This window comes from Lissotriton helveticus, chromosome 8 (genome assembly GCF_964261635.1).
Source record: "Lissotriton helveticus chromosome 8, aLisHel1.1, whole genome shotgun sequence".
Taxonomy (NCBI): Eukaryota; Metazoa; Chordata; class Amphibia; order Caudata; family Salamandridae; genus Lissotriton; species Lissotriton helveticus.
Window position 1 is genome coordinate 2,519,837 of NC_136069.1, and position 24,695 is coordinate 2,544,531.

At 47.2% G+C, this 24,695-nt stretch overlaps 1 protein-coding gene across 1 annotated transcript in view; it reads left to right on the forward strand.

Annotated features, from left to right (window-relative positions):
- The window catches only part of LOC144773335 (apoptosis-associated speck-like protein containing a CARD), a 137,098-nt gene extending 112,807 nt beyond the window's left edge, over positions 1-24,291 (forward strand). Inside the window, exons 2-6 of the mRNA XM_078658294.1 lie at positions 1,599-1,762; positions 11,454-11,755; positions 15,851-15,908; positions 17,601-17,656; positions 24,032-24,291. Coding sequence (XP_078514420.1) covers positions 11,473-11,755; positions 15,851-15,908; positions 17,601-17,656; positions 24,032-24,291 — 657 coding nt within the window. The 5' untranslated portion in view covers positions 1,599-1,762; positions 11,454-11,472. The remainder of the gene's footprint in view (positions 1-1,598; positions 1,763-11,453; positions 11,756-15,850; positions 15,909-17,600; positions 17,657-24,031) is intronic.
- Positions 24,292-24,695: the final 404 nt, after the last annotated feature.

A 24,695-nucleotide genomic window follows, 5' to 3' on the forward strand; every position in this document is an offset into this window, starting at 1 on the left:
ATGAGTACATATTGAGGGTAATTCTCGGCATGCACACATGCTTTGAAAGCAATACCACAGCAAACAGACGCAGCCTGTGAGAAATGGCAGTATGTGAGCTGCAGTGTGGACTGATTTCATGCAGAAAACGCACGGATGTCACTTTTGACAACAGATTTATCGTCTGTGACTGTGTAACAGGCGTTATTGAGCATCAGTGCAATTAGGGGGAACACCAATTAAACATATTCCCAAAGGTTACACGAGTCTGCTTACAGTGTGTCTTTGCGTCCATAACCTGCGGATGACTTCTCGCTCTCCCCGGCTATTCTCGGTGTTTATTTGAGGGCGCTCATCCGAAGACAATATTTTCACCAGGAAAAAAAATTGAAACTCCGCGCAGGCTCGCAAGTGATCTGTGCCCGTACACTGAAAACGAGCCGCTGCCAGGCCCCGCGAAGCACACGCTGACCCCGATTCTTGGCGAGGACTCAGGGGCATATTATCAATGCTGGCGATATGCTATTTTCACCGATTTAGTGGCCGTTTTTGGCCGCTAAGCAGCGATAATACTATCGCCCAATTAGCAAGCTGTTGCTAACTGATGTTAGCGACAGCTTCGAGGCAATAGCGAGCATTTTGAGGCCCGCTTTGCATGTTAGCGATAATTATCACTAATGACATGCAAAGTGGGTGTTCCCAACCCGTTAGCAACTGAAAACAGTCGCTAACGTCGCTAACGCCTATTAGCAAGGCAGGCTTAGTGATGGCAATATTCGTGCTAAGCGCGAATATCGCCAAAAACTAACACCTGCCCAAACCAGTTCTTAGCCATGTTATCCAATGGGAGGTGGATAACATGGCTAAGCACATTTGGACGCTAATGCATGAATATCGCTGTATTCTCAGCGATATTCACGCATTTCGCATGATTTTTATCGCTTTTGAGAGAAACCTTGATAATAGCAAGGTATCTCAGCGATAAAAATCGTCGAAGCGCGGCGATAAAATTATTGCCACTAACGCTGCTTAGCGATAAATATCGCTATTTCTTGGTAATATACCCCCAGATCCCTCAGTGAAGAACACACTATTATTATTATTTTTCCCAATATAGCGCACATAGAACTCCTACATATCCGCCGCATCAGGGAAAAGTGATTTGGTATGAAATCGGGCACCTTCCTAAAATCTGGGGGAATTGAACGGATTTCTCTTCGCTGAAGTATTGCTCTGTTGATTTCGCATCCTCTGTGTTGTGCTGGTCACAGGACAGGGTGGCTGAGTTCCTTTGCCCTCGGTGACCTGTCCAGAGTCAATCACATAATCCACAATCCAGTGGACCATTTAGTTTGCATGCGGTGGGGCTGCAGTCTTTGTGGAGCTGTGTATGTTGGATGGAATGCAGACCATGCAGAATGTGTTTGCTGAGCTGATTTCTGTGTAAAATTGAATACTTAGGCCCAGATTTAATAAAGGTGTTGCGTTGTCTGTGCTTTGCACAAGGCGATGCAAGGCAACGCAAATTCTTAAGTCATTTTTACAAATGCAGTGTATTTGTATCATTTTTTTCATCCTGCATGATGCAAGCTCTGCTCTTTTTTTTGCGGTTTCTATAGTGCAAACTCGACCCGAAGGTATTGGAACGCTTTACATGAGCACCAGTTGTGTTACATAAGGACATATTCATATTTTGGTTGGACTGTGGGAGATCAAGTGATTTGCCCAGAATCACAGGATGGTGAGTCGGTGCCAGACTCAAATCTGGTTCCCCAGCCTCAAGGTAGGCAGCTCTGGCTTAAAAGCTCTTATAAAGATATTTTAATATATGCAAGATGGGTGTTCCAATGAAAACCTATGGCAGGTCTTAAGCAGTGGTATTTACAAAACAGATGCTGCGTCACGCAGTGGAGCGCAATGCTTGAATTGTGCCACTATCCTTTGCATGGTCCTAGCATCTGCAAAAAGGCACACAGTTTCATCACTATATAAAGGGATTGGCTATAACATTCTTCTCGTAAATAATTCCAGCCAGAGAGGTTGTTGTTCTCTGAGTGAACGTCTGAGACAACACCACCTACAGAGAAGAGGAAGGGAAATATTCTTTCCAGAGGATCAGGAAGATCATCAAATTAGGCAGGCTGAATAAAGAGAATATCCTTGCTTTACTGGAGAGGTTGGACCAATTCTGTAATCCAGAACTGGCCCTTCACATGCAGTCCCACAACATGGGAAACTAATGGCGGCACTTCGTTTGTTGCCATCTGGGTCTTTTCAAAGTATGTATGGCCAGATAGCAGGAATCGCACCAGTGCTTTGTCTTCATTTTTGGCAACTGTCCTGGATGCCTTCGTCAGCCTAACACTTCAATTTCCGCACTTCCCAAATCTAGCAAGAACAACTAAAGTTTACATTTTTTAATGATATTGCTGTGTTCCCTTATGTCTTGGCTGCACACACGCAATGTGTGCCATCAGCTGCAACATCACACATCTCTGGAAAAAGGAAGTACACCTATTCCATAAATATCCAGGCTATTGTGGACTCTCCCACAACCCCTACGCTTTGGCTTTCTGGCTGTCTTCTCTTTTTCTCTATAAATCCCCATCCACTCTCTCTCCCCTATCCCTGCCTTTTCACTTACATCAACAACCTCCTGATCTCTTTACACTCCATTATTTCTTGTCTAGCTATTCTGTTCTCTCACTCCCCTTTCCTCCACCCCTTCTCAGTAATCTGTTCTCTTGTCTCCCCATCTCGCTCTTGTACTTCTCACGTTTCACTTGTTAGCACATCCATCCATCTATACACCCACCAACCCACTCACCCAGTCATCCATCCATCCATTCCCATCCATCCATCCATCCATCTATTTTTTAGGTCTCGGCTAGCGTAGGCTGCGCACATGCGCAGTCTCGCTGGCGAGAATTAATGACTCTGAGTAGCGAGGGTAAACTCCGCCCCTCTTCTCCATTGGCTGGCATCCTAAACGGCGGCCAGCCATTGGAGAAGAGGTCTCAGTGACTTCATTCTCTTGCTCTAAGCCCCGTCTTTTTCGGATTGGGGGGCGTGTTTTTTTCGTTTCTTTCTCTCCTCTTTCCATTGGCTGGAATGTAAACAAGTCAAAAACATGCCCGTTGTTTACATTCCAGCCAATGGAGAAGAGGGGAGAAAGAAAAACACGCCGTCCAATCGCAAACGGACGGGGCTTACAGACATGGCAAGCGCTTGTTTCTCTTTCTTGTTTGTGGCTGCATTTCGTGGTCTGTTAATGACGGCTGCAGGCGGCGCGGTGAGTATGAGCATGGCGGCAAGCGGGGTTTGTAAGTATATCCGTCTTGCAACATGGGGCGCTTGCATGTTAGTTCTGCTTGCATGTGCGGACATGGGCGGCTGGTGCGGTATTGAGTATCCCCGCCGTGCACTTAGCAGCATGTCTCAGGCCCCTTGTTTAACTTGAGGAACAGAAAATGTTTTTTTTTTTAAAGATGAGTTTTTAATTTGGGGGAGGGGTGGCCGTAAAAAAACTTACTGCAAGCTACAGAGAAAAGCGTTCTTTTGATTGCTAGAAAAGCAGGGGCTGTCTGTAGCGCTTTAAAAAACAAAAATGCAGTATTTACCGCAGTTTCCCTTTCGAAAATGTTTCTGCTAAAGAAGCACCGTGCTCGAACAGTTAGAAATACAGTGTGTTCCGAATACACATTTTAGCGCGGCTGCCGGGTAATATTTAAGCATATACTGTTGCAGGTACGTTAGGTTTCCCCCCAGACTATGGGACTCATTTAAAGTGCATTGAAGACGCCTTTAAAGGACGCTCATGTTGGATAAACACACACATATTATATTTATGCAAATGCAAGGCCCCACTAAGACGTGGAATCAGCACATGTGGAGAGAGACAATATTGTTTAAACACTGCGGATAAACATGTATTAAACCCATTACGGCTATTCCCCTTGCTGCTGTGCGGCTGCTCGTTCCGGGCTGTTCCAACAAATCGGGCTACTGATTATCACAGCGTGTTCCTTTTTTTAATAAAACTCGACGTCGAGATTTGTAAAGTACTCGTATCTTGCTGTGTTCAGTGCTTGCATGTTTATAACATGGCCTGTGACCCGAGAGTCCCACCCCACACGGTCATGTGATGGGAGGGGCTGCATGATCCGATTTAAGACCAATGTGGCCCAGCACACCGTTGAAGAACTGTAATAACCCACTCACTGGGTCTCAGCGGCGGGGGAACCGCCCAAGTCTTCCATACCTTTCATACTTAGAAAAAGGAGACACAGGAGCCTACGTCTGCAGGAGGAACCCAGATTTATTCAATAGCCCGGGCTAAGGAACACAGGGACATATCACCTAGAAGTGCGTTAGAAAACGCACAACGCACATTCCCATATCGCCGGCTATCGCCGGATCTTTTCACTGTGATAGCGCGCAATTATCAAGGCGCATCACGTAGGCAAACTGAAACCCGGCGATAGTCGGTGATATGGCACATTAGCTCATGAAAACAAACGTTGTTTTCATGCGCTAATGTGTGCATTGATAATATGGGTGGATGGAATCAGCGTTATGATCCACACCCCCATGTTATCAATGCCCTAACACCTGGTCAGAGCAGGCGTTGGAGACCTGCGATAAACGAGTTTATCGCAGGTCTGCCTCTCCCAACGCCTGCCTTGGTAATAGGGTGTTCCCACCTCCAACCACATTTTACATGTGGTTGGACGTGGGAACGCCCACTTTGCATGTCATTAGCGATGTTTGTCGCCGACATGCAAAGTTGGCTTGACCCAGGTGTTAAAATGCCCTTGTGGATAGGGCTCTAGGAGTATCGCCGCTTTCTCGGCACAATTCGCAGAAAAAGCGGCAATACTTCCCCTTGCTAATATGCCCCAGAGTCCCAAGCTAGTCATGGACAAGACAGAGGAGGCTGCTACTTTACTCTGTAGCTTACAAGCCTTTTATATATTTCTCATACCATTCTTTTGGCTGTCAGTCCATTGTCCAATCAGGGCAGTGTTTGTAGTTGATAGCTTGATCAAGGCGATGCTTGTAGTTGGTGACCTGGTCAAGGCTTGGTACACAGAGCATTGTCCACTCTGCTTTGATCAGGGCTCTTTCTTTCAGGTCATTGTTCAATTGCCTGATCAAAGCCGGGTCTTTCAAGTCATTATTTACCCACCCTGATTAGGAGCCAGCAGTCAGACCATTGTCCATATAACCTGATCAAGGTGTCAAGGAGGTTTATCAGGCTGGGAGCAGGAGATGTAAAATGAATCATTGACTTAGTGTGTGAGTGTCTGGTAGCTTTCAGTTGACCTGCAAAGAACAGGGGGGTTGGGTGTGCGACAGTTCCTGGGCAGAAATGCAGGCTGCAAGATGGTTTTTGTTGTGTCAGTTTAGAATTTCCTCAGGCATAAGCAGAAATGACCAGGTGGGTTGTGTGAAAGTGTTTGCCACGAGATGGCAATGCATTAGGATTAGGATCGGTGGGCACCTCATACATCGTGTGGTGACCATAGAGGCCAGCAGACTGTGTTTTCCAGTTGGAAGGGCCGGCATCTGCTTGTTTGGGTCTCTCCAGAGACTGGCAGGCCCCGCCCACTGTCTGGCAGGGACTTGTTTACCGAGGGGCCCTGTACTCCATGTTTTATGACTACTGTGCCCCGCGCACTTTGTACTGTGAACTGAATGGTCTGCTCTTATGTGATCAGCCGGGTCCCCACACCGATTATTGTAACTAATGGGGCCCCACATACTGTGTTTGAAGACCAGAGGGACCCACACGCAGATGCTGGCGACTGCATGTCTAGTGTCTGCGCAATGGCTGAACGGGGTGACTGGTGAGACCCACACACAGGTTTGCCGGGGCCCCGCACATCAAGTACTGTGACCTCTGTAGTCCTGTAAACCGTGTATTTTGACCATAGGTAGCCACACAGTATGTCTGGCTGGACCTAGCTACTGGAGACACCATTCAATGTACCTGGTTGGATATGACCAGCTTGGGGCCACTCCTTCTGTACGGCTGAACCGGGCTACCTCAGGGTCGGCACACTGTGTCACTGGACCTGGTGACCCGAGGGCCGCTCACACGGTGTCTGGCTCCGCGTGGTCAGCTGAGGGTCCCGCATGCTTGCCTTGTGCCCATGTGTTTAGATCATCTGAAATGACTGGGGCGGTCACCAAGGGGGACTCAGACTTTTTTTGCCTGTCTGGACGTTGTGGCAAACGTTCCACACAGTGCCTTGTGACAGCCCGCACACTGTGTTTGTGTAAACATGGTGATTAAAATCTCGCAGTGTCTCTTGACACGAGGGGCACCCACTTGTTATCTGTCTGGACGAGGTGACCACAGGGACCCCACATCCTTGGTCTGGATTTGGTGACTTGGGAGGGCCATACTGTGTCTTGTGACTGGCGGGGCTGCCCGCTGTGTCTGTGAGCCCCCCGTGTTGTAGTGTAGTTCCTATATTCCCAATAGGCTCTGCGCATTGGAATAATATAAACAGCAGTGTAGACGTGGGACTGAGGTCGACTAGGTCTCTAATGACTATATTAGACTTAATTAGTTTTGCCAGCTAGCTCGGAGGTCACTAGAAACTTTCTTGAAATATTCAGGAAAGAGTTAACTCTCCGGATTAGACAAGAAGGGATTAGCTTCTGACAACCATACAAACATGACAACTTTGCTCCCTCAGAATAGAGTGTATCTCTAGAGTCGTGTGAAAACAATAGGCAGCTATTTCACTCAGTCAATCGTGCATACTTAGTTTCACCAGAGTGCAGAGAAATAGAGAGACGGGCGTTTTCAATAAAAAGATGTTAATTTATTGAGCAGTCTTCTTTCTCATTCAAGAGAAATGAATTGCCACAATTGCCATACTTATTATGAAGTAAAATGCGTACAGTAAAAGTAGTATTACGAAATAATACTGTAAAAGCATAGATATGGTTTCTTAGCCATATGATATTTTAAAATAGATAAAATATATATATATATACATATATAAATCCATTGACTAACATACTCAACTGGTGCTTCTAACTACGCCTACCCCGATGTACCTGACCTAAGCCTAACACTTGGGAAGGAGTAAGTAAGTAGCAGTTTAAGTTAAGTTGGTTAAGATTGTTTTTGCCAAGGATCTGATTCAAGAATTCTCTTTAAGGGTTTAGTCAGCTCCGTACCTTAGTAATAGAATGCGGGAGGTCTGATATCTCTTTCTTCAGGACTCGATCTCCCAGCAACCCGCAAGGGTGACTCGGGAACACCGGAGCTGGATTTTCTCGGCGTGAGAAAAAGTAGCTTCTCCAGCGCGTCAAAGGGGAGGGGCAGCTTCCGTGGGCTCCTCGCATCAGCTGGGCTCTCGGGCAAGTAGATAGCCGCTCTGCTCCAAACCACCGTGTGTTTGCTTAAGGATACTGTTGGTATATTATACCTGAAAGGTGCCGGGTTTGACGTAAGGTTGGACATAAGACGTCACTAAGAACTAACAGTTCTTGCTGGACTCCAGGAGTTCTTGTTCAAATCAAAACAAAAGCAGGGGGGGATTTCCCGGGCTGCTGGAGGCTTGGTTTGTTTAAAGATTGCGTTGTGCTTTCTAGGAGTCGATGGGAGCAGCCGTGCTGTGCTTTGGATTGCATGGGCTATTACTGAATATGGATATGATTCTTATGCCTTTGTAAGGATAATATTGATTATAACCGCACAAGGGCATGAATTGGGAATATCGAATTAGGGTCCTATATAGAAATACAACAGTGTCTTGTGATTCTGAGGTGCCCTACGCATGTGACTGGTTGCAGAGACCAGTGTGTCTGTCTGGGCGCGGTGACCCACACACTGTGTATTGTTTATACTAAGCCCGGGGAAGGAAGCTATCACTAGATGGGCCCCACACACCCTGCAATGCATGCTTAGGGTACATCCGAAAGGGTCCTTTCGGATGTGATGACCCGAGACTTCTGCCTAGAGTCCCTACCTGGAAGCGGTGGCCTGTCTTTACTCTTCATATAACTCTTGCATCCTCCAGTCACTGGCTGGGTGGGTACCAGAACGCCTCTATCACTCACTTCACACGGAGTCTATCTGCATCACCTTTGTTTAGAGGCGGCCCTGTACCTACGCTCTTGAAACGTGTAGCTCCCGGCGCCCTCGTTACCTCGTAATTTTCTTCTAATGTGCACGGTACTCCGCTTTAAAAGTCTGGTAGATCTCCGTTCACCTATTGGCTGTCGGCTTCCTGTAGCTGCTCACATCTGGAAAGTGCAAGGCAGCAGCGATGGATTTCGCGGGCTGCGCACACTTGTAGCTTCAGCTCATTTCTCTGCCGTATTTTTATGTCCTTTCCAGCAAACAACCTGCTTTTCAGCCCCTCTCCTTTTCACTACCTTTCTTGCGTCCTCTTTGTTGGCTGTTTTTGCCTCTGATCCAGTTTCCTCCCTTTCCTTTCTTGTCGTTCTCTCAATTTTGTTCCATTTTTTTGGTGTTGCTTCTTCCCGTTTAGTTTCCAGCTTTCTCTCTTCACTTTCTTTATTATAAGTTGATTTCTTTCTCTTCAGGTTTTTTCTCCCCCAGTTTCTTTGGGTCCTTTTTTTGTGCAAAAATCTGGCTTCTTTCTCTCTGCCTCCTTCCTCCTTTCCTAATTGTGTTTATTTCTTTATGCCTCGTCAACACTCTCTCTATAGCTTCTTTCTCTCATCCCACTCCACTCCTTTTTATTTGTGATGTTCTCTCTTCAATTTTCATAACTTGATTCCCTTTTCTCCCTGTTTTAAGTGCTATTTCTTTCTTTCTGTAATCTTCCTTTCCCCTTCGTTTACATTAGCTTTGTTCTCGTTGCCTCATATTCCATTCTCTTTCTTTAATTTCTTTTACCTCATTCTCCCTATTTACTTTCATTTCATATGCCAATTCCACCTTTTCTTTTTGCCAAATTTCCTCTTCTCTCTTTACTTTCTTTCACTCTTCCTCATTTTCCTTACCTTTTTGTTTTGTTTCTCTTATTGTGGGGCTCTGTGTGTGTGTGTGGGGGGGGCTCTGTGTGTGTGTGTGGGGGGGGCTCTGTGTGTGTTGGGGGTCTCTGTGTGTGTGTCTGGCTCTGTGTGTGTCTGGGGCTCTGTGTGTGTGGGGGTGGCTCTGTGTGTGGGGGGGCTCTGTGTGTGTGTGGGGGGCTCTGTGTGTGCGGGGGGCTCTGTGTGTGTGGGGGCTCTGTGTGTGTGGGGGGGCTCTGTGTGTGTGTGTGTGGCTCTGTGTGTGTGGGGGGCTCTGTGTGTGTGTGTGCGTGTGGCTGTGTGTGTGTGTGTGTGGCTCTGTGTGTGTGTGTGGCTCTCTGTGTGTGTGTGTGTGGCTCTCTGTGTGTGTGTGGCTCTGTGGGTGTGTGTGTGGCTCTTTCTGTGTGTGTGTGTAGCTCTATGTGTGTGTGTGGCTCTGTGTGTGTGTGTGTGGCTGTGTGTGTGTGTGTGTGTGTGTGTGGCTCTGTGTGTGTGTTTGGCTCTCTGTGTGTGTGGCTCTCTGTGTGTGTGGCTCTGTGTGTGTGTGTGGCTCTGTGTGTGTGTGTGTGTTTGTGTGTGGCTCTCTGTGTGTTTGTTTGTGGCTCTCTGTATATGTGTGTGTGTGTGGCTCTGTGTGTGTGCATGCAACTCTGTGTGTGTGTGTGTGACTCTCTGTGTGTGTGTGGCTCTCTGTGTGTGTGTGACTGTGTGTGTGTGACTCTGTGTGTGTGTGTGACTGTGTGTTACTCTGTGTGTGTGTGACTCTGTGCGTGTGTGTATGACTATGTGTGTGTGTGACTCTGTGTGTGTGTGTGACTCTGTGTGTGTGTGTGTGTGACTCTGTGTGTGTGTGACTCTGTGTGTGTGTGTGACTCTGTGTGTGTGTGTGTGGCTCTCTGTGTGTGTGTGGCTCTGTGGGTGTGTGTGTGGCTCTTTCTGTGTGTGTGTGTAGCTCTATGTGTGTGTGTGACTCTGTGTGTGTGTGTGTGTGTGTGAGGGTGGGTGTGTGTGTGTGTGACTCTGTGTGTGTGGGTGTGACTCTGTGTGTGTGGGTGAGACTCTGTGTGTGTGTGTGTGTGACTCTGTGTGTGTGTGTGGGGAAGCTATGTGTGTGTGGGGGGGCTCTGTGTGTGTGTGTGGGGCTCTCTGTGTTTGTGTGTGGCATTTGCCAGAGATTAAGCTATTCACATTGTAAAAGACAATGCCATTTATTTATCTGTTTTCAAAACAAACACATAAGTAAAAATACTGTCATTTACAATGCCAATAGCTCTAACTTTTACAAAGGCGAGACCGTTGCATTGTAAATGCTAGTTATTAATGTCCCTGTATCTGGTCTCGCTTTCTGTTTCTCTATATCTATAACCTTCTCCTCTTACACTTCCCCTCTTATCGCCCTGTTGTTGCTCCTCTCTGCAATGCTCTCTCCTCTTTCGTTTGCCCTCTGTTCTAGCTCTTCCCTTCCCTCTGTCTTTATTCTGTCTAAAACACCCCTCTCTTCTCTCGCTTCCTTCTATTTGGCCTATATCATTTGCATCCACAGCTATAAATGCACTATTCACATGGCCACTGGAATATGCATCAGGGGAGGGCCAAATTGTGAAACAGGAGGGCCAAATTATGCAACAGCCTTGAGTAAACTATGCAGGAAGAAAAGGGAAGTGCTTGCCACTGCGCAGCAACTTGCGTGATAGCTTTTTGTTTTAGTAACTTTTGATCCGTTTGAGTTAGAAAACAATAGTGTATTGTTAGCATCTGCAAAGTAAAAGAAAATGATGGATTGCATGGCAAATCTATAATTATGTGGAAATCGTCAAATTTCTAGTGGCCCTCGCTTACCCCCTGACAAGACCTATTAACTTTGTCAGTACAGTTTACTACATACCCTTTAAATAACAAGCATTGACATAGCCAATAGGTCTAGCTTTGGGACCTTATAAGTATTTAGTTATGCAGCACAATATCCTTGTTGCAACAACATCAACTGTTGCATGGCTAAACACTTATAAGGTCCCAAAGGCGAGACCTATTGGCTATGTCAATGCTTGTTAAGTTTTGTATTGGAATCTTCAGATGTTTAACGCAGGTTAATGGGTGCGTATCACTATCAAGCCATAGTTCTAGAATAACCACTAATTAAATAATTTCCTTGTAATTATAATTACTTCTCTTCTCGGGGTATCCTTAAAGTCTAGCCCTGATCCAGTCCCTCAGCAGATACATTGTCCGACTCCTGCTCTAGCTCACACTGGACATTAGAGTGGACATCGTTACTTCTATAGCCGTGCTGTGCACTGATTAAAGCTCCAAAACGCTCCAGTGGGCCAACAGTGGCGCTATACTAAGTGGATTTCATCCAATATTTGAAACACATTGTGCAGGTGTGAGGAGTTTGTTATCATGTATCTGACTTCCGTGACTCTAGAGTTTGTGACAAGCCCTTTTCTTGTATATCCCAACATGTTTTTCAGACCTAGCCTCACATGAGCCATGGCGGACGGAGGGAGCACATCTGGGGACCTCCTGCTCCACGCCCTGGAGGATCTCACCAAAGATGACTTCAGGAGGTTTAAGGATAAAGTATCAGAAATTAACTTCAATGGAGAGCGGAACATCCCCCGAGGAAGCCTGGAGGACGCAGACCGGATTGACACCAAGAACCTCCTTGTAGAGCGCTACGGCAAGGACTCGGCCATTGAGGCCACCATCCAAGCCTTGGCCAAGGTCGGGCTGATGGGTGCGGCAGCCAGGCTCAGAGAAAAGCAACAGCCAGGTGAGAGGGAGATCCTTCAAGACAACGCCCCAAGGTCCACCTTGAAGGCCAAAGTAAAAGCATTTTTACAGGTTTCCTTATTTAGAGAATAATACAAAGGACTTTGCAAACCCAACAATTGTGTAGGATTCCCCATTGGAACTCCTTGAAAGTATATTTGGTCTGATGTCATCTGGAAGCCCCTCAGTGAGTCTTCTTTGCTGCTGCATGTTGTTGTTTTTGGGGTGCTTGCGTGGTGCGGCTGCCCCTCTGCACCCCCACTGACTCCACTGTGCTGGTGCGTGAGTGAATGAACTCCTTATAGTATGGTGAGAAGCGAGGAGTAACCCCATGCCATCCAACGGGACAGCTGTAAAAGGGGACCCCAGGCCCTCTCACACCGTTCCCCGCATCCTTGAAGTGGTTTGGTCCACCGGGTACCATTAGCCGTTAGACTGCACGTGCTCCTCACTGCCAGGATTCATGGGTATGAGTTCTAAGGTACAAAGTTGGTCTTAAAAGTCTCTTTGACTCTCTGAAGTATCTTGGACGACCTTTCAAGGCTTGACTCAGAGATGGTGATGTGAAGACTGAGGGCCTGAGTCACAAAGGTATTTACATGTCGTAAAGTTATGACTGCGGAATCGCTGTACTTCCGCAGTCGTAACTTTACTACATATAAATATCCTTGTGAATCAGGCCCAGCGTCATCCCGTAGTTATCGCCATCACGACCGACGGAGCACATGGGATGTCTGATGGTAAAGAGCATTACTTTAACAAGACACGCCTCACTTCTCTCACCTACCTCCATGGGCCTTGAAGCCTGGTAACATCCACGGCTTGAACCTCACACCCATGTCCTTACTAGTGGCCTTGTGGTAGAGGTGCCCAAACACAGCAGAACGTCCTACTCACAGTCCATGTTAGATTCTTGAAATATAGATAGGTTCAAATAAACTCTTTAGTAAATGCTCATTTAGGCACTCACAAACAGGTGAGAGAAAGGATGAATGTATGTATGTACATCGTATTTCTATAGCACAAACATAGACAAACGGCAGCGGAGCCCCGTACAGGGTCAAAGACAAGTGTAAAGACAGCGAGTGATAGGAGAGGTAGCTGCTTTGTGGACGAGTTAATACAATGACATACAATGTTCTTGAACCCCTTCCCTGCAAGGCCTCCCCCCAGTGCTAAGCCTTTTTTTGGCTCTTTGGGGTAGTTCGCTCTTAGGCCCCTGTAACTTTTTGCCCACATAAGAAATCCACAGCAATTTTTTTGCAACATACTGAGAATTCTAAAGGTACCCAAGGTTTGTGGATTCCCCTGGAGGGGACCCGGAAATTAGCCAAAATACAGCAAAATTGTTGTTTTTGTTGTTTAAAAAGGGAAAAAGTGCTACAGAAAAAAGCATCTGTTTTTATCCCTGCAAATGGTATCAACGAAGTGTTTATGGTGCTAAAATCACCATCTTCCCAGCTTTCAGGAACAAGCAGACGTTTGTCAGAAAACTAACATTTTCTAAACAGTTTTGGATTTTAAGGGCACATAGCCTATTTATCTTATTTTTTGTGCTTTCAACCTCCTTCCATTTAGTGGTAAAATGGGTGTGAAACCAATAATGGGTCCTGGACAGCTATACATTTCTGAAAAGTAGACACAATTCTGAAATAAAACAAATATTGAAATTCAGTTAAAAAAACAGCGATTTGTGCCTTTGTTTTCACCTGTAAATTCTTCTAAGTTGGCAGATTTTTGAAAGCAATATACGGAAGGACTCTTCTGGTTGTGAGGATATATAGGGTTTGTAGGTTCACCTCGAATCAGAGGTACCAGAGCTCCGCCTGCAGTGCTTTTTCCCCTTATGTACGGGGTATCCAGCAATTCATTTGGTAAAATATAAAGAGTGAAAAATAGCTATCAAGGAAACCTATTTCCAAAATAGGAACAAAATATGGAGTTTAGAGGCAGCAGTTAGTTGCACATCTCTGAATTTGTGGGTACCCATACAAGCATGTAAATTAGAGGGCGTTTTTCAAAAGGACTTCTTTTTTAGACACTGCCTTACGTTTGGATGGTAGAATTGCATAGAAAGTCAATTAAGTAATAACTATTGTTCTACTATTTTGTGTTACCTTAAGTCTCTCTATAAAAATGGTACCTCACTTTTTCCATACATTTCTGTGAGGAAAGTTCTGAAATCTGCAGGCAGGCACACATTTCCACCCACCCAGCATTCCCCCAAGTCTCCTGATAAAAACGCTTCCTCACTTGTGTGGGTAGGCCTGGTGCTCATGACAGGAAACGGTCCAAAAATGCAACATGGACACATCACATTTTTCCAGTGAAAACAGACCCTTTATCGCAAAGTGCCTTGCTGAAGATTTTGAACCCTAGCTCTGCTGGCACCTAGGGAAACCAATCAAACCTATACATTTTTTAAAACTAGACACCCAGGGGAATCCAGGATGGGGTGCCTTTTGTGGCTCTCACCAGGTTCTTTTACCCAGAATCCCTTGCAAACCTCAAAATGTGTCACAAAAGCAAATTTTCCGCACATTTCTGTGATGGAAAGTTTAGGAATCTGCAAGGAGCCACAAACTACAACTCACACCCTGCATTCCCCCAAAGTCTCCCAATAAAAATGGTACCTCACTTGTGTGGGTAGGCATAGTGCCCGCGACAGGAAATGTGTCAAGACGCAACGTAGACACACCACATTTGTCCCATGAAAACTGTCCCTTTTTCGCAATGTGCCTAGTTGTGGATTTTGGACCCTAGCTCTGCTGGTGCCTTGGGAAACCAAACAAACCTGTACATTGTTGAAAACTAGTTGTACAACGGAATCCAGGATGGGGTGACTTGTGTGGCTCATATCGAGGTGGCTACCTTAGTGGCTGCCTGACATTCTGACCCTGTAGCAACCACTCTGCAACTTCATGACCAATACTCATCCTGGACCAGACATTGGCTCCTAAGAACAGAGAAACCTGCTGATGGATTGCCCAAAAGTAAATAGTATAGTGCTTTGTAGGAAACTTAGTACTGACCTCCAGCAAGTTTCAGGTGGCTACACTTTTTCTCTGGACTCCAGGACGTCAAAGTAACTAAAAGCTGTGTTTGCTACTACCAGGGCTTGTTGGTGGGCAGTCAGGCTACCACCACCTTTGTTTGATGCTGTGCCTCGAGGGAATACCGCAACATCTTCAACCCACCCCGTTATTGAGATGCTGCACCCCTTTCCTCGCCGGCACTATGCAAGCAGCAAGACCAGCTCCCTCCTTCAGCACCAGGTACAGCCAGGACTACTCTGCACCTGGGTCCTACAAGCGAGGTAAAATTTAACAGAGTCTTGGACCCTGGTTCTGGGACCCCCATCACCTTAACCCCGATGGTTTTCACTGGGCATGACCTGCAAGTGACCGCGTGTCACTAGTGTGTTCTAGGGTCTTTCCATTGACAGCAACATTAGCGTTTTGCAAGATTGAAATGGACTGATTTATTTTCCCTTTAAAAAATCCATAAATCTGGTTATACTCACCCGTCTGTCTTTGTTTTGGTGTCTAAATGTACATAAAAATCTGCTTTGTTTTTTATAAATTGGTGTTGAATTTCTTTTGAGTCATGTCTATTGCTTATCGTCCATGTTGGTACTTGCACTACTGTTACCTGCACGGAACGGCATCCTAACTTTGAGTGGATAAAGCAGGTTAGTGGCTAGTGGATGAGGATTCAATGTCCTTTTGCACCTTTCAACAGCTTTATCCCGATGCCCCTCGTCCCAGGCTTTTCTAAGGAGGTGGCTGCCACCTCGGGACAAGAACAAAGCTGAAGAATCCTAAAAGGCACGCCCCACTAACCCACGCTGGGTGCTATAAAGGTGCTGCCGCTCCTCACATCGGTGCAGCCCTGACCTGTGGAGGGATGGACAGAAATAATGAGTAGGGGGCTCATCTGTGGTATTTTCATGATGGATGGTTTTATTTAGGTCAACAGGACAAGGGAGAAAATAAGAAAAGACTTTAAGGATAGTCTATTGTTTTAACAGCCTCCTTCCTGCCCGGCGTTCTCTGTCATGAAAATCTTCCCAAAACCTCTTCTCTGTTCCTTATAGGGTCCTCGGATGCCACCAGCGACTACCCTCCCAAAAGAAAACAGAGAGAATGTCCCAGGTAAGTCATTTATTCGGGGGCAGGGGAGCAGTAAACAAAAGATGTTGCTTGGGCGTGCCGCAAGGCTTTCCTGTCTTATCGTGCCTTTGGCACTTCTATCTTTAGCCCCGCCTCTTTATATACCTCCTTTTCTTGCTCTGCATCCATTGGTCCTCAGGGTCCTCAGACAGGTTCATCAGATTCCCTTTCAATTCTCAAAGCTGGACTATGGTGGTGCTACGCTGTGTGGCTTGCCCAGAGTGAAGATGGCTCCTCTTAGGGCTGCCCTCAATTCTTCTGCTAGGCTCATGACTGGCACAAAAAAATCAACCATATCTCTCCGGACTTGTTAGCCCTTAATTGGCTTCCTTATGAAGCCCGGATACACTTAAAAATTGCATGCATGGCACACAAAGCCATCCACCACCAGACTCTGCAATACCTTGCGCTGAAATAGGTGCCCACATGTGGTCCGAGAGCCTCCAGAAGTGCCAGCACCCTATTACTCAAACCCCATAAATTCAAGAAAAAAAAGACCTACAACCGTGCCTTCTTGGGTATGGCTCCAAGGAACTGGAACTCCCTTCCCCCGAACTCAGGACAAATCCTTCCACGCTCCTCTTCAAGAAAGAAGCCAAAAGGCTCCTTATGAAGAAATTCTTACCTCAATCTGGCCTCTCCACTTGATGCCGTGGCCTAACTGTGAATCCGTGGCCCGGTGGCATGGACCATTTGAATGCTAGGCCTTTTCCATGTCGGTGAATTTTCGCCCTGTATATTACGGCCTTGACATTTTATAACTCAGGAGAATGTGTGATCTTTTTTGACTGTGAAATTTTAGCTGTACTTACCATGTTGGACACTTAAGGTTCTGAAGGAGGTTCGGACACCTGTGACTGTGTAATTTTTTACTTTGTTTATTTTCTCCTGCTGTGATATTTCATTTCATGTTTATTTCTCCTCTCTGTAGTTACTCTTGGTTGTTTACATGTACCCTCTTGCCTCATATATTGTAAAATGTTCTGATACCCACGGTGGTCATGTTAGCGCTATATAAAACTTTATAAATAAATAAATAAATTCCACACAGTGCTCCTTTGTCCTCCAACCACACCAAAGGTGGTACCTTGCACCAGATCGTGGTGAACATGGCTAAGAGTCATCACAACAGTAATATGTGCTTAGTACATCCTTCAATCTCTCACTGGTGCAAAAGTCAAACCACAACTAAAAAATCCAGAATACTGAAATAATTAGTTTTCCCTCCACCATACATTAAGGGATATCATGCAATAAAACCTGAGTCACCCAGGTAGCACAACCCATCTGGGAGTGTCTACCTTGGTTGAGTGTGGGTGTGGTGGGCTGCAGAGTGGCTGTCTGTAGTGTCCAACACTCCTCAGTCCACCGTTCTTCCTTCTCAGCTTTTGCATCGCCCTCCATCTCTGTCCCATTATCTAGGAGCATTATGGTGTTGTCCTATTGGTTCGTGGCTTCTCCAATGTCCACCGCCTCATTTTGCCAGTCTCTCTCCAACTCTCTAACTCCCATGGTTCTCTTCACCTCGCTCCACCCTCTCGCTTCTTCTGCCCGACTTATCAGGTTGGGACTCCTTCCCCTTCTTGCCGCGACAAGTTTGTTGTTAGAGTCTTGTATGCCTATCGCCGTCTCGTAACCTCCTCCCCTTTTCACAAGTCTCTCTTCTCTTTTCAGGTCATCACCCGGCTCTCCAGGGACGCACATCGTGGGATCCTTAGCTCCTACTGCAGGTAAGATCTGCTCCCCAACTCTGATTCTTCTGTTGCATGGACTGTGCTCTGGAACAGAACCATGCTTAGGACCATTGAACATCAGCATGTAGGGACTGAGTCACTATACCACCTCAGTATCTATGAGTCTGAGTCCGATTAGCTAGAGTGCCTCACTTGCCCTGCTAACCATATCAAAGAAATAAGTGAATTGGCACCTCCAGATCACAATGCTCTAAACCCTCTCACTGATCACAATAAAAGGACACGCCCTTACAGTCTCACACTCATAGCGACCCTTGACCCCACCAGGTAGGTCGCTCCCCCTCCACACAGCACCGCCTGTCTGTCCATGCCCCAGCTGCCGCTGCTGAGGAAGTTCGAGGCCCTCCACCACCCGTAGGTTACCACCTGCGCCTCATCCCTGGTGGCCAGTGATAGGCCTTGGGTTTGTTTGTCACTTGTCATTCCATTGTATTGCACTCTCTTGGTGTCCGTGACTGCTGTTGTCTGTCTCCCCTTCATTGCCCCCGTGATTCTGTGCCTTTTTTCTCCTGTCCTCTTTGCTGCCCCCGTGATTCTGTGCCTTTTTCTCCTTCTGTCCCCTTCGCTGCCCCCGTGATTCTGTGCTTTTTTTCTCCTTCTGTCCCCTTCACTGCCCGCGTGATTCTGTCCCTTTTTCTCCTTCTGTCCCCTTTGCTGCCCCCGTGATTCTGTGCCTTTCTCCTTCTGTCTCCTTCGCTGCCCCCGTGATTCTGTGCCTTTGTCTCCTTTTGTACCCTCCGTTGCCCCCGGGATTCTGTGCCCTTGCATCTGTCCCGCCGCTGCGTCCCCCGCGGCCCCACCCCCCTGACTGCCCATTCACTGCCCCCATCTCCCAGCTGCTCCTCCCTCCCATATACCCATATATGGCGGCTGCTGCATGTCCTTGCTTCTGGCGCGCCAAAGGTGTGCCTAAGGCAAGCCCGTCTATGCCCGTCCATGCCTGGACCACACCCAGCACCAGAACCCCTGGCGCCCGCCATGATGACCGCTGCCGCTACGAAGCCAGCACACTGCACGCCCTCAACCCTGGAGGGACCCACACCTGCATCAAGGCCGCACCAAAATGCACACATGGTCCCTTCACCTGCCGGAACTGCAGCTACACAAGCCTCAGATCCGCTGATCCACCCGCCAAGAAAATTCTCAACCACCTCCGATGCATCCTATTGAACACCCACTCCGCACGCAAGCACGCCGTTGAGATCTGGGACCTGCTTGACACATCATCCCCGGACGTCGCCTTCTTGACAGAGACCTGGATGAATGACTCCTTCGCACACGACATCGCCATAGCCATCCCAGACGGCTACAAGATCACCTGCAGAGACAGCACGAACGAAGTCGAAGGAGGCAACCATCGTCCACAAGAACAGCATCAGGGTCTCGACCAACACCGACGACACTCTCAGCACCGCCGAACACATGCACTTCCAGATTCAAACAGACCTCCACATCACCCTCAGAGGTACCCTCATCTACAGATCCCTCGAACCCGACCCCAATTCAGCAACTCCTTCGCCGACTTCATCAGCATTCACGCCCTGACCTCCACCGACTACATCCTCCTCGTAGACCTGAACTTTCACCTTGAGAACAACAACGACAGCAACTCCACCACCCTGATCGCCAACCTCGGACTGAGGCAGCTCGTCACAACGCCTACCCATTATACCGGCCACACGCTCGACCCCGTCTTCTCCTCAAGCTCCCTTGTCTCCTTCACCCACACCATCGAACTCCTCCGGACCGACCACCACTGCATCCACTTCACCTTCCAGAAACCCACCACACACCATCGCACCCAACAGATCCCCCGTCGCTGCTGGAGCAAAATCACGGAAGACCAACTACACGCAAACCTCGCTCTCAGCCCACTCACTGACACCTCCAACATCGACGACGCCGCCTGCAATCTTATACACTGGATCAACGACTGCACCTACACCCTCGCCCCACTGAAGAAATACTCCCACAGAGACACCAGCGAGAGAGCTAGCTGGTTCATCCCAAAACTCCTAGCCTCCAAGCGAACCTGCCGGAAAATAGAGTAGAAACGGCACAATGAAAAGATACCGGACAGCCTCGCAGCCCACAAAGACGCCATCCGCAAACACTATCACCTCATCAGGTCTGCCAAGAGGACCTCCTTCAAAGAACGCCTCGACAACAACACACACAACAGCAAGGAGCTCTTCAACATCGTAAAGGAACTCTTCCACCCCAGCTCCAACACCAACGACATCCTGCCGTCGCAAGCCCTCTGCAACTCCCTCGCCACCTTCCTCCACCGCAAATTCGCTGAAATCCACAACAACTTCAACGCCCAGACAGCCGCAACAGACATCGACACTCCAGACACCCCACACACCATTGACCATGACCCCCTGCCAGCCTGGGCCAACGTGAACATAGATGACACCATCAAGACCATGAGCACAATCCACTCCGGCTCCCCATCAGACCCACTCCTGCACCACATCTTCAACAAAGCCAGCAGCTCCATCGCACCCCACCTGCGCAACGTCATCAATCTCTCTTTCGAGACCGCAACCTTCCCAGAGAACTGGAAACACACTGAGATCAATGCCCTACTCAAAAAACCCAAGGCGGACCTGAAAGATCTCAAGAACTTCCGGCCCATCTCCCTGCTTCTGTTCCCAGCGAAGTTCATTGAGAAGATCGTCAACAGACAGCTAACCCGATCCTGGACCCATCCCAGTCAGGGTTCCACAGCAACCACAGCACCGAGACTGCCCTCATCGCCGCCACCGACGACATCAGGACCCTGATGGACAACGGTGAGACCGTGGCCCTAATCCTCCTGGAGCTCTCTGCCACCTTCGACACCGTCTGCCACCGCACACGCCTCCAAAACGCAGGGATCCGAGACAAGGCCCTGGAATGGACCACCTCCTTCCTCTCCGGCAGAACCCATAGCGTCTGCCTCCCCCATTCCGATCCGAAGCCTCCAAGATCGTCTGCGGCGTACCCAAGGGATCATCCCTCAGCCCGACACAGTTCAACATCTACATGGCCCGCTCGCACAAGTCGCCTGACAGCACGAACTCAACATAATCTCCTACGCCGACGACACTCAACTGATCCTTTCCCTCACTAAGGACACCCCTCACCGCCAAATCCAACCTCCACGAAGGAATGAAGGCCGTCGCCGACTGGATGAAGATCAGCCGACTGAAGCTGAACACGGACAAAACGGAGGTCCGCATCCTCGGCTCCAACCCTTCAGCCTGGGACGACTCCTGGTGGCCTACAGCACTGGGAGCAGCCCCGACACCCACCGACCACGCACGCAACCTAGGAGTCATCCTCAACTCAACACTCTCCATGACCAAGCAAGTCAACGCAGTCTCCTCCTCCTGCTTCAACACCCCGCGCATGCTCCACAATATCTACAGGTGGATCCCGACAGATACCAGAAGAACAGTCACCCAGGCCCTCGTCAGTAGCAGACTCGACTATGGAAATGCCCTCTACGCGGGAGCCCCGGCCAAGCTCATCAAACGACTGCAACGCATTCAAAACGCTTCTGCGCGCCTGATCGTCGACATACCACGCCACAGCCACATCACCCCCCACCTGAGAAACCTGCACTGGCTCCCCGTCAACAAGAGGATTGCCTTCAAGCTCCTCATCCACACACACAAGGCACTCCACAAGACCGTCCCAGACTACCTCAACAGACGACTCTTCTTCTACATCCCCAACCGCCAGCTCCGTTCCGCCGTCCTTGCCCTCACCACCGTCCCTCGCATCTGAAGAACGACCACCAACGAACCTTCTCCCACCTCGCCTCCAAGACCTGGATCACCCTCTCACTGAGCCTATGACAGACCCAAGACCTGCTGACCTTCAGGAGGCTACTCAAGACTTGGCTGTTCGACCAGTAGCACCCCCCCTTTTATTCCCCCAGCGCCTTGAGACCCTCACGGGTAAGTAGTGCGCTATACAAATTCTTGATTGATTGATTGATTGATACTTATCCACAATACAATGTCTGAGATAGTGTCTTGGGGAGCCTGTGGGGCAGGGACAGACGGACAACTTAAAAAGGGGACACACCAGCACCCCTGTCTTAAGCATGACACACCAGCACCCCTCACTTAAGAATGACACACCAACACCCCTGACTTAAAGAGGACGCACCAGCACCCCTGACTTAAGCATGACACACCAGCACCCCTAACTTAAAGAGACTAGTAGGGTGTGTTTAGAATAAATACATATATTTTATATATATACCTGGTGTGGTTCTCCTTTCTTTTAACCATTCAAGAGATTATAGACTGGTAAAACAAGCTGCTTTACACTCCTTCAAGAATTAGCCTGCAGGCCGCTTTCCATAGCTACCACTGGGATTGCTTTCAAATAAGGTTGTCTTTAACCTACCACCTCTAGGGGGGTGTTTGGACTGGTGCCCACTATCACTAGTGGACAGCATATGCCAGGCCAACTTCTCACAAGATCCCTCTGTATATAAGCATTTATTTGTGCTTTAGATATGTACCTATATATGTGTATTGCTTTGTATAAACATGTCAAATAATTATGTTTAAAAAAATGTAAGTACAACACTTGAAAACCAGAGTTTATCTAATGCATCTTTAATCTTTAATCTAGTGGAGAAGTGTGGCTCAGTGGTTAGAGGTGGCAGACCCGGAAGCTGAGATCAGCTGTGGACCAGGGTTCGATTCCCCGCCTCGGCGGGTCTCGGTCTCAAAAATTCCACGGACTCGACAATTCTCGCTCCGGTGCCTACTCGACTCACGGTATCACACTCTGCGACTCTGGGCAATAGCTTGCTTAATCTCCACTACGGCCCCTCGCGGCGGGATGCCTGGCTTTCACCTTGTGAATACCCTGCCGGGGTATCTCACAGGGGAATACCAGGACGGGTTCCCTAAGCATGCGCCTTGAGACCCCTGGGTGAGTAGTGCGCTATATAAATCGAAATACATTTACATTTACATTTACATCTACATATACTTACTACCTTTATGCATCTATATACCTTCCATGTACTTGGATTTATATATTTTTTACTTTTCTCCAAGAAAAGCATATTCAATGAACTACCCTTTTTCTCACCGTATAGCTCTAAGAATATATTTAATCTACATATACTTACTTCCTTTATGCTTCTTTAAACTTTCCATGTACTTATGGATCTTTATATTTATTACTTTCTTCTAATTCAGCATATCCAATGCACAACCTATTTCTCACCCTATAACTCTCTCAATATATCTTCTACCTCAACTCTCTGACTTATCTCAAACCTCTTTCTACTACTCTTTCCAATGCACTACCCTATTTCTCAACCTATACCTCTCTCAATACATCCTGTACATCCACCATCTCATTCATCCCAAACCCCACTACTATGATCCCAAAAATAGACCTTTCTAGACTCCCCTACTCTATCCCTCCCTGCACCATCTGAAACTTCTTTTACTATACCGATCCTCCAAAATAAGCCTATCTAAACTCTTACTTCTGACTCTTCCCCTCCACATCAATTTTTAATCATCCCAAGCCTCCTCCTACTGCTATGACCACCAAAGAAAAAGTCTAAATCCTTCACTCTTCTATCCCTCCACTATCCTTTTCAATCACAATAACAGACTAACATGTCCACTTTTCAAATTTCATATTTCACTATACTAATTCACCACTAATCCTTTATGGGTTCCAGAGTAGCGTGCTACTCGCCGAAAAAAGTGTTTCAACACCTCATCAGAGGTAGTAAGCACCATATAAATGCAAACCTTTTTTCCCACTTCTATCCCTCCGCTATCCTTCTCAATCCAAAAAACTGACTAACTTATCCACCACTCAAATTACTTTCATAATTCACTATACTAATTCACCACTAATTGTTTATGGGTTCCGAAGTACTGTGCTACACACCAAAAAAAGCACTACAACACTCTATCAGGAGTAACAAGCACTATATAAATACAAACCTTTTTCCCTCTTCTATCCCTCCGCTAACCTTCTGAATCCAAATAACTGACTAACCTATCCACCACTCAAATTACTTTCATATTTCACTATACTAATTCAACACTAATTCTTTATGGGTTCCAGAGTAGTATGCTACTCACCGAAAAGGTGCTTTGATGCCTCATCAGGGGTAGTAAGCACTATATAAATGCAATTACAATACAATACAATACGTGCTCTAATATGAAAGCCTCCCTGGACACGTAAAAAACTTCAGAGTTTCTGGCTGTGTCAATGCTTGTTTAAATGTTTGCCTTTGTCGGAATAATGTGAGTAGGGTCACTATAATTCACTACAATTATCTTTTTGTTTCTTTTCCTGCATCAGAATCTTTCATTCGGAGACACAGACTGGATCTCATCAAAAGAATGGGAATTATTACACCCATAATCGAGATTCTGCGACACAAGGGCATACTCCAGGATGAAGAGTTTGATGAAGTTCTTGCTCAAAGCACCAGCCACTCAAAGAATTCAAAACTGATTCAGATTGTGCTGAACAAAGGAGCTAAGTCTCAGCAAGAGTTTGTGCTCGCCCTTCAAAAGAAGGACCTTCCATTATACAATGATCTGCAGCAATCTAACTGATTGGTAAATAAGGAAAGATCGATCCTTAAGGAAACACCAACCCTCTCTTATCCAATGTCATCTAGATCCTTCGTTATACAATCCCCCAGTGCACTCTCACTGATAGGCAATCAAGATCACGGATACGCCCTTCTTTATCGAGTGTTGTGCGGCAATCACAGACAGGACCTTAGTTATCCAGCTTACTGGGGCAATATCACTGAGAAGGAATCAGTAAACTTTTACCTTTTGTTATCAATCAAATGGCCTGGAGCAATCACAGAGAGACCCTTTGTTGTACAATGACCACAATCAGTCTCATTGAGATGACATTAGGAAAGATTGAACCGTATGTATCCATTAATTGGGAGTGATAGAAGATAGACCCTGTGTTATCCAGTGACCTGAGGCAAATGTGCAGTTAG